Genomic DNA, 15,129 nt, shown 5'->3' with positions numbered 1-15,129 from the left:
GTTAAAAAGTATACATCAAAAGGCAAAAATTAAAAAAAATTTCTAAATATTTAGTGCCTGCATCCTGGTCATTCTTTCACTAAAAAGATTGTCAAGATGGAAAATTAGAATGTCTGTTCTTCAAAACCACAAAATGGACTTAAAGGAAATGGACACAAAATGGACAAAACCACAAAATGGACACAAAGGAAACAAGAAAAATAGGTTGGAAATAAATGTATATCAACTGTTCCAATTTAAAAGGTGATAACACCATACTAGCTGAAGTTCATTACTTCCAAATTCATGATGTATAATTTCTATAGTACATTGAGATATAAAGTTACTATTATTATTAGCAGACATTTTGTATCTGTATAATAGATGAAACATAGGTTTCTCTAACCCTGTTTTCACCATGGTGTTTAATATTAGTTAAAAATAAATTAATTTTATAAAGAATAGTCATCAGCTTAACATGATAAATAGCTTTACAAGCTAAAAAGAAAAACATAATAAAGCTGCATTCCTTGAAGGCACATTTCTCAAGTGCCAGAAGTAAAAATCGTACACTTCTCAAAATTGATGCTGAAAGACTTCTAGGGCTCAGCTTTATTTTTGATAATGCCTTATAGAATTAAATATTAAGCAACTAATATGTAAATTACTTAATAGAAGAACTTACTGAAGAGGAATAACTTCCGGTATCCATCCAGTCAGTGCATGTAGAACTGTAAATTCCTCCAGCTCTCTTTTTCCAGTTTCATGTATACTGTAAGACAAAATCAGACATTATACAGAATTATAACATCTTCAACTCTCAGTAAAGTCTGTAGTCTACATTGCTTTCTGTAGGAGCAAGACCATACACAAACAGAATGGCATACTGAAAAACAAGTCGGTTTTGCAATTTTAGGAGTTTTCCAACCCACTGCTAACTACTAGAATACAAAGTCAAATTTGCTTTTACACCTTTGCATCAGGCCTACTATTTTAGTGTTCCCTCCATAGTTTCAACATTGTTAGCAAGCATACTATGTATGCTTGCACACAGTAAAGCCTCTTATTGCAGGGTTGGAGGTGTGGGTTTGAAATCCCTCTCGCTGTAAGAGGGACATGAATATAGAACTTCCATTTCCTGAGCAGCTGCTCTAACTCCCAGGTTATTATGCAAAAGTTGGGTGTATTTCCAGTGTACCACACTCTGCTCTTTCAAACTGATACAGTCTCCTACTCTGTGAAGAGATTTGTGTCTGTAGATCCTGAGAAGACCAAGGCTAAAGACGCCACCACTAGGCCATGACTAACCCTTGTGCACAGTATTTCAAACGCTTTTGTGTAAAAACAGATTCCTAATGGGCAGCTCTAGGCAAGTCCCCGGCCTGCGTGCAAGTACTTTAGATCACTCTTCCAACAAACATAATATGATCAGAACAGGGAGGCTTCACTACCCGGATCAGTGTTTTGAATTATTTCTGAAGCTTTGTCATTTAAACACTTGATTTTCATTGCTCATCTCATAGGAATCTATGGTGATAATCATTTGCACCGTGGGCCACCTTTACTTTCCAGGTCAGTTTTAGGGAAACAAATCACCACACAGCCCACAACAGCAGAACCATAGCGAAAGCATCAAAACTATCTTACAATACTCTATTTTCAATACTGGTTAAGTCAATACTAGTCAAGGCTGACAATTAAAACTTCATTAAATCTTCCTGGACATTTCCATTTGGCAGAAAACCTCATGGGAAGCATTTTAGGACAACAGACAAAGCAAACAGGGAAAGCATTCCAGTTTCTTCACAAAGTTTTTTCTGCATAAATGTACAAACATACATCTAAAAAGGAAACACTGCACCTTCTGTAGCCACAGAGGACCTTGCTTTACTGATTTTCTGTGTCAACTTTCATGAAAGTGTGCATTTGTCATTACAAAATTTTTAGCAAAGTATATTTCCCACGTATACTAAAACAACTTTTTGCAAATTCCATGTCACTTCACAAAACAAACCAAAAGTGAGCTGACTAAACATACCTAGTATTTGCCAGCTTAATGATAGCTTTGGACAGCAACATTGGCCAGAGTTCAATTTGACAGGTTGTAGCTGGTAGTAACAAATTATCCTCTTCATTGAAAGGCATAGTGTCATCCACAATGATCTTTCTCCAGCATCCCTATGATGGGGGTGGAGAGGTGGAAGAAAGAAAACACTGAGTTTGTGGGCTGAAAACAGAACACGTATATAAGAGAACTTTTAACATTTTCCTAAGAACCCAATTCTAAGCTAATTTGATTTACATTACAGATAGCTTTAAAAGAAGTTCTCATATCATATCTGTCTTCATAGTTGTATTAGTGCTATATTTATTACAGAGATTAATCTAATTGCAGCTATTTCCAAATGTATTTCCTCTCATATATGTAGTCCTCATGTGCATGCATTCATTGCTGTTTCTTCAGCTGCCATGACAGATGACCGAGAAACAGTAATGACTAAAAAAAGGCTTAACTAAGATATCGGTTTTGCAAATGCCTCTTTAATATCTTAGTCTGGAAAATACTTGTGATACAAGCAGCCCCCCTTGCTTCCCAAGACCTATCTGGGGATGATGGTTGCAGTGGCTAGTGTCCTGGAAAGCATTAAGATTTTATCTTATAAAACACTACAGGAAACAACACAAAAGGACTGAATGTAACAAATATCCATATTTCCCAGATAAGAAACAAACTGTGTTCAGTTTTGGGCCCCTCACTACAAGAAAGACATTGAGATTCTGGAATGAGTCCAGAGAAGGGCAACAAAGTTGTTGAGGGGCCTGGAGAAGAAGTCTTACAAGGAGAGGTTGAGGGAGCTGGGGTAGTTCAACCTGCAGAAAAGGAGGCTGAGGGGAGACCTTATCGCTCTCTACAACTACCTGAAAGGAGGGTGCAAAGAGGTGGGGGTCAGTCTCTTCTCACAAGTCACAAGTGACAGGACAAGAGGCAATGGCCTCAAGTTATGCCAGGGGAGGTTTAGACTGGATATCAGGGAAAGGGGATAACTTCACTGAAAGGGTTATCAAACATTGGAACAGACTGCCCAGTGAAGTGGTGGAATTGCTACCCCTGGAGGTATTTAAAGACGGGTAGACATGGTGCTGAGGGGCATGGTTTAGTGTTTTGGTGGTGGTTTGGCAGTGTTAAATTGGTTGGACTCGATGATCTTAAAGGTCCCTGTCAACCTAGACAGTCTATGATTCTATGATTCTAAGTAAGACAAGATACTAATGTCTCCAATACCAGATATTTCATTAGTAAACTGAGCTAGTATCCCACAAAATAATCTTGCCTACCATTCTCCAAAAAAGTCTCTGTGCGAGTTATTAAGACAAAATGAGAGGCAAAGGAATTAGTGGGCCAATAGCAAGTACTTAGAATGACCAGATCACTAAAATTTTCACCATACTTTATCAGAGAGGGCAACATTACTGCTCTATGCTTGTAACTAAACTGTAACTTCAAACTGAAATGCCCATCAACTAACTCTACATGAGTTCTATAGGTTTCAGAAGAAAACAAATTTAGGCCATATGGAAGAGAGACCCAAAAAGCATAAAATAGGTGAAGAGTTTTGAGGATAAAAACTATTTGCTGACCTCCAAAACTAAATTTTTAAGATTTGCCAAGTTTGAAAAGGACCTAGTAAGTGAAATGATCACATCTTTCAGACTGCTGAAGCGTAATAGAGCGAGCAGTACAAGTTGGAAAGTAAAGGAAACGATTGAGGAGATACTTGGTTTTCTACAGCTCAGGACATTTTTTTTTTTTAATTCAGAGTATTCTGTGCATGTAATTCTTAAGACAATAGTATTTTTTGCACATGTAGCACCATTAAAAAAATTTTGTCCTCCTCACCAATTGCTTGTCTTTTGTACTTAATAAATAATAGAATCCATATTGCAATTATTTTGCATCAGTGATAACCTTTTCATAGCATTTCACTATTAACTCTAAAACCAATTATGCTGGTTTAAGGAGATAAGACACCAAGAGAAAGAAAGAAAAATATGTGGGGCAGGAGGGTTATGGATAGAAAAAGAAATCTATAGGTGAGAAAAAGTGGAAAAAAAAGAAACAAATTCAATAAACCTAAAGAATGCAAAGCGAAAGCAGGATGTGGGGTAGAACTGAAAGAATATTGTGCCAATTATGTGAAAAATTATTATCCACAGATTTGATGTGGTGGACAACAATCCCCTCAGGACTCAATACAGCATTTTACTGAAACCAGTTCATTATTCTTCCACTGTGCTTTCTTTTCCTTTTCATTTAATCTTCCACTTTCCTCTGTGAAATCTGTTTCTCCTCTATCTCTACTGATATTTGTCTTTTCTCACTTGCACATTTGCTTTAATCTCACACCGTTTGACCTTCTTTTTTCCCCCCTGTTTTTCTTTCTGTGAAATACAGCTGTACAACCAGAGGAAAATAAATGAAATAAACCCAAAGGCCCAAAACAAAACAAAAACAAAACATAAGTGACAAAGAAACTAAAACACCCTGATAACTCTCTTAACTGCTTTAAAGTGCAGTCTTTTTATCACGTGAATACACAACCTCTGCAACACTAAATTCACATACAGAATAATGTCCTCTGCTGAGGAACCTGGGCAACATCATTTTTGCCTTCTCAAACTCATGCAACTCGTATTCCCTATGTGAATATAAGCTATTCTGTATATGGAGGCAGTAGTAAGGGATAAGGAAAGTACAGGATTGTAAATCAGCTATGTGCTTCCCCTTACAGAAAAGTTAAGAGATTCTTCCAGTTTTAACTACTTTCCTATTTCTTCCTCAGTGCTGGCTAGCTAACAAGTATCAATAGCAATCTGCATGAAACTTCCTTTTAAAATATTGTATTTGATCTATACTGTATTAAAACTGTAAATTCTTCTTAATACAAATACATGGTGTAGGATTATTTTAAAATACAATTAATATGCTCAGGGTTTTATTCCCTCTCAAGAGACACGTATAGAACTGCAACGTGCATAAGTGCAGACATTCAAAAGCTCTCCCCAGCTTTCTCTGCATTTATGTTCATTCCAAAAGATGGACAGATTTATAAACAATTTACCAGGGTAATGGATAAGTAAAATAAATTCCTCCTTACTTTTATTCACAGGAAGTTTTTTGTACTATAACCATTGAAGTAATGGTTTGCAGTGTAGAAATAGAATATGAGCAATTTTCCAAGGGTCATGGAAGTGTTTGAGTAATTATTTTCTATTTGTAACTGTAGAGACTGCTGAGGTGTTTCTAAGTGACGTGCTCCATGCACCTGTGAGGCTCTCTCCACTCCTCCAATATGAAGCTTGGCCAGCTTATCCATCTGAGGCCCTGACCTGCTGCTGTGCCTCTCCAGGAGCACCATCTGCTGCAGATGTGATGCAAGTTCCTTCACTTTGAAGTTTCAAAAAACATTGTGAGATGGGAAGTTTGTGCCCTCTCCTTTCGTAGAGCGACACTAATTATCTCAAATAATGGTAAACTGGAGACTTGCCAGGAAGACCATTAGGAAAACAAACTCTCATCACTCTTCACCAAAATTACATATATGTATTCTCTTCTTCTCCTCAGGTATATTTTTCTGTCTTGTATTGTTATGCATTTAAGAGTGTTGTCCTTGAGTATTGTGACCTGGACTGTTACATTCCATCTTCCAAATCCTTCCATTAACTACATCAGTGCTTTTCACAAACACAGCCCTCACAAAACCTCTTTCTCCCCAAATATAAGAGTTTCATTCTTACACTTTTTGTTCTTTCTTTTGACTGTCTCCTATTGGCTGAGAACATTTTCTCAAGAGACCTCTTTTTTTTTTCTTTTTTTTTTTTTACCATGGATCAAAAACAAAATGAAAAAAAACCCTCCACCTCCAGTTTGTTCTTTCCTGATTTGCCTCTTCTCCTCTTGCATTTCCTTCAGTCTTTGGTGGTTCCATTTTACTGCATGAGGGTTTTTTCCATGCATATACATTAACAACATATTGTCCCAGAAAGCAAAATGAGCAATTTATTTTTAATGAGCAATTTATTTTTAATTACTTCATCACATTTTAAGGATATTAAGTTATGCTGAATATACCATTTCCCTCAAAAATTCTTTTAATGTTTAATTGTCTTTTCTTCTAATTAATTATACCATATTTTGGATTGAATTTATCTAAAGGCAAATTCTAGCTATTGGACCTTTTTGTATTTCACTAAGAAGTTCTCCACTAGGATTATCTTGTTTTCCACTTGTAATTAAACTATATGCAATACCTTTGTAACCTCTATTAAGTGGGAAGAGATACAAGTTAAACACATGCCAGTGTAAAGTCTAAATGGTGCTGAAACTTTGGAAAAGAATCCAGATGTCACCCTTTGGTTTTTGGTCCCATGACATACATTTTTGGAGAGCAGTCAAAGTTGAAGCGAAGTACTCACCATCCAATAAAGTTTCACTACGTATTTTCCATAGCTATTGTATAGTGGCATATGTCCCCTGGTAGCTTTACATAAGGCATAAATGTGTTCCCATGGTTTCCAAAAAAGTGTGGATGTTCCATTAGTTAAGGCCTTTTCATTATGTAACCTCCAGACTGCATAAATTTCAGTTATAATCCATCTCATGAGCTGACAACAGAGAAAAATAGAAAAAAGAAAATTTTCAACTTACATCTTTTAGAAAAATGAAATCAAGTTATATTATAATGATCAAATAATAAACAAAGATCCTGTTTTAAATGGAGAAGTGACATAAAAGTATAGCTATGATTCCATGAAAAAATTTCACTGGTACAACTTTTCTTATAATCACCATACTATCTATCTACAATAACACAAAACTTCACAAAACTAAGTAAAGGCACAATATAAAATATGTTGTTCATCACTTACCAAAGAAAAATAAAGACATATGTTTTCAAAATAAATTATGTTACAGGACTTGTGACTGTCTTGTTTAATGGTTATTACTAGATATAGCTGCTAAAAATTGGTATTGGCTTTAATACTTGTTATTTGTACTCGGTAAAAAACAATCCTAAATCATTAAAATTATTTAATAAATTTTAACATTTAAAATAGAAGCTTTAACTAATCATGTTTTAGTGCATGTGTTTTTCTAAAATGCAGATTTCTGATGTATGCTATAGTTTCACAAGTGTTGCCAGACTTGTTATATAAACAAGAATAAGCTTTTACTACAAGAAACTTGCCCTAAAATTTATTAGCAAAATTTACATCATACGTTTCCTGGTGGCTTATTCCTATACAATTTCTCTGGTGCTGGATTTCAAATTCGCATTGAATGAAGTAGAAATTAGTATATTCAATAGAATAGAAAGTATTACATTCAGTAAGGCACTCAGATGTCTTGGTTCTATCAGCTTTATATTTTCACATGATCTTTGAAAATCCAGTAAACATTTATTCAACTCTGGAGAGAAGGAAAAGATTGGCTGGGTGACAGAGATTTGCACATACATGCAGGCACACTAAAAACATGACTTCAGGAAAGCTTGAATGAAAAATATAAATCCTTTTTAATATAGCTTTTATTTGCTCTTCTTTTTAGAGAATATTATCCATAAATAATCTTCATAGTTGATAGACTGTATATATAAAAAAAAAAATCATGTTTGGAAAATCTCTTACCATCATCGATTTAATTTTTCAAATTCTAAAAAATGTAAACAATATTTACACAAACCTAGATGATTTCTTGCCATTTTATTTCTTGCCATTTTATTCCCACCATTCTATTTTCATGTAAAAAGTTTTTATAAAGGGACATTAGTGTATTTCTACCTACCTCACTACAAAATATATGCTCGTTTTCTGAAAAAAGGTCAAATGAAGTTTCATTTTTGACAACCACAGGAATCTAGGAGAAAGTAAATTAGTTAAGTCTATAGCTAAATTATCTGGAAAAAATTAAATGAACACTAATATTTAACGGTAGTGACATACAAATGTTAGACATTTGGCAAACATTCGTTAGACATTTGCAAACTAAAGGCTGCCAGTTTGCAAAGCTTGTAGCTGCTTTAGTATTTCTTAATAAAAATGTCTTAACATGTAGAAATTCATCATTTTTTAAAAAAATCATTGTTTTTACCAGGAGATTTTAAAGAGTACCACATGAAATAATTACAAGTAAATTGAGATTCCATCAATTTATTCATAATATTTACAATTCTGCATTCAAATCATGATCATAACACTGTCTCATTCTTTGAGATTCCTTGCGCCCCCACTAAGATTCAAAGGGATTTGTTTACTTATGGTCAGTTAGATAGTGTCATGGTCGGTATGAACACTGACTTTATCAAATTTTTGACTGTATTATGGTAAGCGGTTTAAAAATAACATAATAGGACTGTAGTTTATTGAATTAAACATATCTGTGGCTCTCCTCACTTATTGGTGATCATTGTTCGATTCTTTGCCTACCACACTAAATAGGCTTGTTTAGGCTTTCTTTTATAGTTACTAATAGATTAGGTAGCAAGACATTTTCGTCTTAACAGCCTTTCATCACTTGACATTTATATAAGTTTTTAGCAACTTATAAACTTTCTAGTAATCATAGCTTCTTGATTCAAAATACACTGGACCAAAACAAGCATCAAAGTTTTAATCAGGTCTTAAAGAAAACAAATGTTTTCTTCATAGTGTTCTAAAGATAGATTTTAAAAGCTGTTTTTAATAGAGATACATGTTTCCATGGCTTTCTGGGCTGCCAGCTCTCTTGCCCTCATCTTTCAGACACCTCTATTCGGTTTATGCATTTTGGCAGCATTTCTCATCCAATCTTTTGGTCTTGTCAGTTACTCCCCTGACCTCCCCCTCTCCTTCCTCCATTAAAAATTAAACTTGGACCTGTTTAGTGTCTAGTTAATAAAAAATGGAACTGACAAGCTGATGAAAAGAAAACTGACAAGCCTGAAAAAGTTAGAAGGGTGGTCAAAGTGTTTTAAAACTTCAGCATTTCATCTGAAGCAAAAATGCTTAAAAATTTAAAATTTAGATTAGCAACAGCACTGGAGAACACTAACTTTTGAAATGGTAGGCTGTTTATTTTCTTTGCAATTAATTTTAAAAATAAACTGAATAAGAGCTTTGCTTAATTTTCAAATGTTATGGTTACCTTCCAGACAAGTACTGTCAAAGATGTAGACACGTTCTGTATGCAGACTGGAGAAATACAATAGTTGAAGTGAGAAAAAGTACTAAATTTCTGGTGAAGCTAACTCATGGTTTCAGGATATTTTTTTCAGATACCTGCTCAAGGGAAGCCTTAGTTGGAACAAACAGAACTTGTTTCACCATGACACTGATTTTTAAGTGAGAACACAAGAACACAAAGAAAAACAGGAAGGCATCTCTCTGTCCAGGTGTCTTCTAAATGAATGTGGAATCAAAAAGCAGAGCAGACTTGGGAGGATAATTACTGTGTTTTGCACCAGGAGGTGCTGGTCCATGATGATCCCTGTAAGAAAGGCACTCAAACTCCTAAAATGCTATTATTGGAGCTAACTATAAAGAACAGGGTTAGTACAGATAACCTTATGTCCTGTTAGACACTGGAAACCCCAAGTTGTGCAGCATCAAACAGGTTTCTGATGCATGTGCACCATTTTGTGCAGAACCCACACGTAGAAAGGGTTACACCATTTTGCTATTATGGAGCTATGATAGGATTTGAGCTATTACAGGATTTTCTTACAAGAAAACAACTTGCCATTCGTATCATTTCTACTGTAAACCGGAAAGGATGTTCACATATATTCCTGCCACACTTAGATAAAGAAAAGAAGAAGAAGGTGGTGTAACCACTTCCTGCAGACTTCTCCCTTACAATACGTTGGCTAAGTTTATCCTGTGGCCAGGGATCGTGCCCCGACCCACACGAGCCTGAAGGACTCGGAAGCCGTGTGCAGCGCGGGATAGCTGCTGTATGCATCACTGACTCCCCGGTGCACAACGGTCGCCCGGACAAGATAACTCTGCGTGGTCAAGGGGGTTTTATCTGTTGAACTAATTTTGCTCTACTTGTGACATAGCTAGGCAAGTAGCATTTTTTCATTATGACCTTGCTTGTTTCTTACCTTATGTGTTAAAAACTCATGTGGACGTTTCCATGAATGTACTTTTAAGGATGCTGGCAATTCTATTTTCCCTTCAGGATCCTCAAAGACATGCTACATAAAATATGCATGAACAAAAATGGAACATTTTTTATTAATTACAGTATCGTATCTTCCACAAGATTGAAAATAATTTATTCTTCACACGATAAATCGCTTAAGGGGAAAAATAGCATAAAAGGGAACTAATAGTATCTATAACTCTGAACTAAGAGAGTGCAAAGTCCAAACTGAAGATTCAGCACAAAAGCCACTTATACTGTTCAGAGAAGGTTATGTGCCCTGCACTGTCTAAATATGTTTATGTGAAATGTTTCCTTTCTTTTCCACCATTCAGACAAACCTCCCAGAAAACTGTTTAAGCTTTTAATTCAGGCACTCTTCTACCAAGCTGTTTCTAAGTACTTTTTCTAACTCACTTATTTCTAAAGGTTTTTAAGTTGAAGAATGAAAGTAAATATCTAAAGCGATATTTAGACACAAACAAAGCAGGTTCCATGCATTTAACACTATAGAAACCAAAGAGAACTATAATTATGCAGCGTCATGAATTAGAGATTCTCAGAGAGAGAGTCTCAGGTAATTTTCAAACTTCCATTTCCAAAATGATACTTATTCTTCATGTGAACAGAAGGTGTCAGGATGTATGATATCTATTTACTTAATAGCAAAATGTAGGATGTGGAGATACCTCTGAGAGCTCATTCTGAATGAGAAACTAATCGGTTACATGGTAACCAATTTCTTCTATTTGTGCCTGGAATTTTTGCTTCTGTTTGTGCCTGGAATTTTAAATAGCTTTTAGGCGTATTATACATTTCTATGTGTTTCACAGGACACTACTTATCTTCTACAGACTAACCAAGAGAAGGAGTTTCTGGGAAGGAAAAACTACAATGCTTTAGGTACTTACTGATTAAAGGAAGGCAAAAGAAAATCTATTACAAAAGCATAAAAAACAAATCCAAACCAAAACCAACAACCCCGAAATAGTGTTTTCCCCACATTTTTTTCTTACTTATTTCATTGTGTAAGTTCTTTCAACATACCAATCTGCAGCAAGCTATTTAAAGTACCTGAAGGAAGCCCCATAAGTTTGGGGGGGAAAAAAAACCTTTTGGGAATAGAATCATAGAATTGCTGAGGTTGGAAGGGACCTTTAAGATCATCAAGTCCAACCTTTAACCTACCCTGACAAGAGCCACTTCTAAACCATGTCCCTAAGTGCCCCATCTACCCTTTTTTTAAACACCTCCAGGGATGGTGAATCCACCACCTCCCTGGGCAGCCTATTCCAATGTTTAATAACCCTAGAATACATATTCTTCTGAAAGATTAAAAGAAGCCTTGTAGGCTGGACTGTACAGAACTGTATTAGCAGAGCTTATATTCTGCTTTCAGAGACATCCAACCCTCACTACATGATGTGACATGGAAGTTTAGCACTTAAGCACTAGATAAATCAGAAAAAGGAGGCAGGTGAGAATGACATATGCTATGCAAAGAAACACCAGAAAAAACGGAGACATACACCTTTCTTTAGCTTACAAGTGCTTTCATGGTTTCCACATCCCCAGTTTTAATTATGTTATGAAACAGATTTTGGGGCTGCATTTTTTTTAACTGTTAATGTGTGCACATTAATGCACACACATATGTTAAAATTTTAAGAAGCAACAAATAAACAAGACACAATATTTTTTAGTTTATTAATTTAGTTTAGTAGGGAACTACTTAAACTTATTGAAAATATATGATTTAAATTAGTGTATTTATCAGTAATAAACTATTTTGAAGTTGTGACAAACACTCTACTAAACACAGGTATAAAAAAAGAAGTGGAAATAATATATATATATATGTGTGTCACACAACTTACTGAGATGGGACTTTTTCCAGTTTTTTCTTTCTCTTTTGCAGCTTTTCCAGCATCCCATTTTTCTGCATTGATATCTGCTTCGTTCCATTCTGGCCAAATAGGAAATCTCCACTTCTCATTGGAAGCACCTACATGGGAAGACGTAGTTGCCCTGGGAAACAAACAGAGGCAGGAATAAAAATGAGCAGTATATTAGGCAGGGACAGTAGGAAGATTTTTATGTCATAAAATATTATTTTTCTAATGTAAGGTAATAAAAATTTTAGTGTTAGTAAATACAATAACATTTTGGCACTAAGATAAGCAAGCCTATAGAAGTGCTAGATGGCATTATTAGGTATAAACCAACAAAATATTTAAATGCATTTACATGAGGAAACCTGATGAAGTAAATGGGACATCTGAAGGACAAAATCAGAATCTGAGGCCACAGTTTCCTCCCTCTTCCTTTTCCCCTGCTTCAAACTGCATGGTTCTCCTTCCTCTCCTGTGTCAGTCCTAGCATTCACAACCCAATTCAAATCACCCACCTGAAGGCTTTCAATTTCTTTTTATTTTATTTTTTTCCCTGACTTATTTTCTTTAACCAACCAAAAGGGGCTTGTCATGGATAAAAGACATACTGGGGAAACGGATTCCCACTTCTAGGCACTGGTGAGCTACTTGACCAGCCAGTTCCACATCCAGTTAGTTTCACTCTCACGACCTCTTGGGCTACCAGCACTCTCACAACCCGCTTCTTGGGATTCACAACTTTGGTAAAAAGTTTGCTGAGACTGCAGGGATTTTCACAAGACTAACGCACAATGTGTGCACAGGTAACAACTAGCATTAGTAATACCTGTTCACATCATTTTTCCAGTGCACACAAAGGGCTGAAAAAATGAATTAGTTAGAATGAAAACACAGCATCTCCTTCTCCCTTAACTACCAAACCTGGAAGCAGACAAATTCTGTGCAGGTCACATCTTAATTATATTCTCCCAAACCCACTGGCAAGAAACCGTAGATGTTGTCCACTCAAAAGAACAAAGGGAAGAAGCCGCAGGGACCTGAGAAGCAAGCTGGCACTAAAAACTGAGCAAAAGTGTTTAAAAAAATTTTATTCCAGAAAAAACATGTGGGCTTCAACTAGTTGGAAAAAAAGACTAAGGTCAGAATTTCCTCTTTGATACTCAGCAGTGTCCTACAGCAGAAATACAGTATTAGACAGATAATTTTTTACTACTGGAGCCTTAACAATATACTTACATGATACTTCTATTTCATTACATACATCAGCTATAAAAAGCTAAGTATATTGTAATTTTCTCTTTCCTTATACCACACACTTTGTTTTTTTTAAACAAGAAACAGCAGAATTCCTACGAATATGTCCACAAGATCAGGAAGATAACAGGGTTTTGGGCTACAGCTGGAGAGTTATTTTTACAAACTAGTACCAAGAAATATTTATTTTAAAAATAAAAGCTTGATTTCTTTAGAAACTGACATCTTCAGGAGATTTGAAAACAGGTTTTTGAAGACAGGTTTTTTTTAATTCCTGGCCATATATTGCATATCTTATCATGTGCATACTTATACTGATATATCAATCATCAGTGATATCATATAAGACCATACTCACATTTTAAATTTCAGAATTATAGCTTTCTCTTGAGATTTTGGTGACTCCACAGAAAAAAAAAAAATAAACCATGATTATGATTTAGAGAATCACTCGTATTGCACAAAGCATTTGACATTTCAGATAAAATGGTCACAGTGTCATAATTTACATATGCTCTTTTTTAGTTGTTGTACACAATATTCATTCATTGCTCCTATATAGGTGCAAAATTCATTATGACTACATTCTAAAGACAAAAAAACAGACTACACAAATGAGTAGTCTGGCTAGGGGAAAAGGGTGTGTAGCCAGTGACACTGAAAATACGATTAAGCCCTGTCTCCCAGAAGGTGGAAGAAGGGGCAAGTCACCTGGAACAGAGACATTGCTCAAGTGTAGTGCAACGAAATTACAGAAGTAAAAGCTCAGCTGGAGTCAAAATAATCAAAGGACATTAAGGGCAAGGAAAAAAGCTTCTATAAGTAAGGAAAGTGCATGTCCACTACTTAATGTGGCAGGGAACCTAGTAACAAAGGATATAAGGAAGGCCAAGACACTCAATGCCTTTTTGTGTCTTGGATTTTGTTGGCAAATTTGGCTCTCAGGCCTCCCGGTCCATGAGTCTACTAACAGAGTTTGTGGCAGTGAAGCATTATCTATAGTAGAGGGAGGCAGCTAGGAGGCACTTAAACCAACTGAACGCACACAGATCCATGGGACTAGTTGGGATGTGAGCAAAGGTACTGAGGGAGCTGAGTGGAGTCACTCCAAGGCTCCTGTAATCATATTCAAAAGACTATGGCAATTGGGCAAGTTTTCTGATGATTGGAAAAAGGCAAAGAACACACTCATCTTAAAAAATGGTAAGAAGGAGGATCTGGGGAACTACAGTGCCTGAAGATACTTTAAACTCAAATGCACAAGGACCTAAGCAACCTGATTAAGCTGGCCCTGCTTTGAGCAGGGAGTTAGACTAGATTGCTTCCAGAGGCACCTTTCAATCAATATTTTTCTGTGATTTCATAATACATAATTGTTAGTGATAATAAGGACAAAGACATGGGTAAAAATGAAGACTTCCCACTGTCTAGACAATAACCACATTTATCCATGCTACCAGTAACTCTTACTGGAAGACAGCTGTGAAAATTCAATACCATCTGTGCCTTCTGCTGTGCAAATAAAAAATATAGCTTCTACCACTCTAACTGGAAGATATATTCTCTGGAGTGATACCTTGCTTTGCTTTTCCATCTTTGTCATCTCAGTCATCTGTAAATGGCCTCCAGCCTCTATTATGTTTGGTCTTTCATTAATGGTATCATTTTTTTCTCCAGCATTTTCTTGACGACTCAAATGATGCTTCATTCTATATTCAATAACAGTTAACAAACAATTGAAAACCATGAAGTGTTTACCAGTTTTTTTGGATTACTAGGAATGTCTGTATCACTTCCAGTTGTTTCAAAGAATCTGCTGTA

General features: G+C 35.8%; 1 protein-coding gene across 1 annotated transcript in view; it reads right to left on the bottom strand.

Moving 5' to 3' along the window:
* ADGB (androglobin) overlaps positions 1-15,129 on the bottom strand; it is a 117,316-nt gene that overhangs the window by 85,382 nt on the left and 16,805 nt on the right. The window contains exons 2-7 of the mRNA XM_054197305.1: positions 12,040-12,190; positions 10,122-10,214; positions 7,823-7,894; positions 6,454-6,642; positions 2,018-2,157; positions 665-751 (exon numbers count right to left, since the gene is read on the bottom strand). Of these exons, the coding sequence (XP_054053280.1) occupies positions 665-751; positions 2,018-2,157; positions 6,454-6,642; positions 7,823-7,894; positions 10,122-10,214; positions 12,040-12,190 (732 nt within the window). The remainder of the gene's footprint in view (positions 1-664; positions 752-2,017; positions 2,158-6,453; positions 6,643-7,822; positions 7,895-10,121; positions 10,215-12,039; positions 12,191-15,129) is intronic.

This window comes from Rissa tridactyla, chromosome 3 (assembly GCF_028500815.1).
Source record: "Rissa tridactyla isolate bRisTri1 chromosome 3, bRisTri1.patW.cur.20221130, whole genome shotgun sequence".
NCBI classification, from domain to species: Eukaryota; Metazoa; Chordata; class Aves; order Charadriiformes; family Laridae; genus Rissa; species Rissa tridactyla.
The sequence above is the reverse complement of the archived record's forward strand: the minus strand, read 5'-3'. Positions and strand labels throughout refer to the sequence as shown.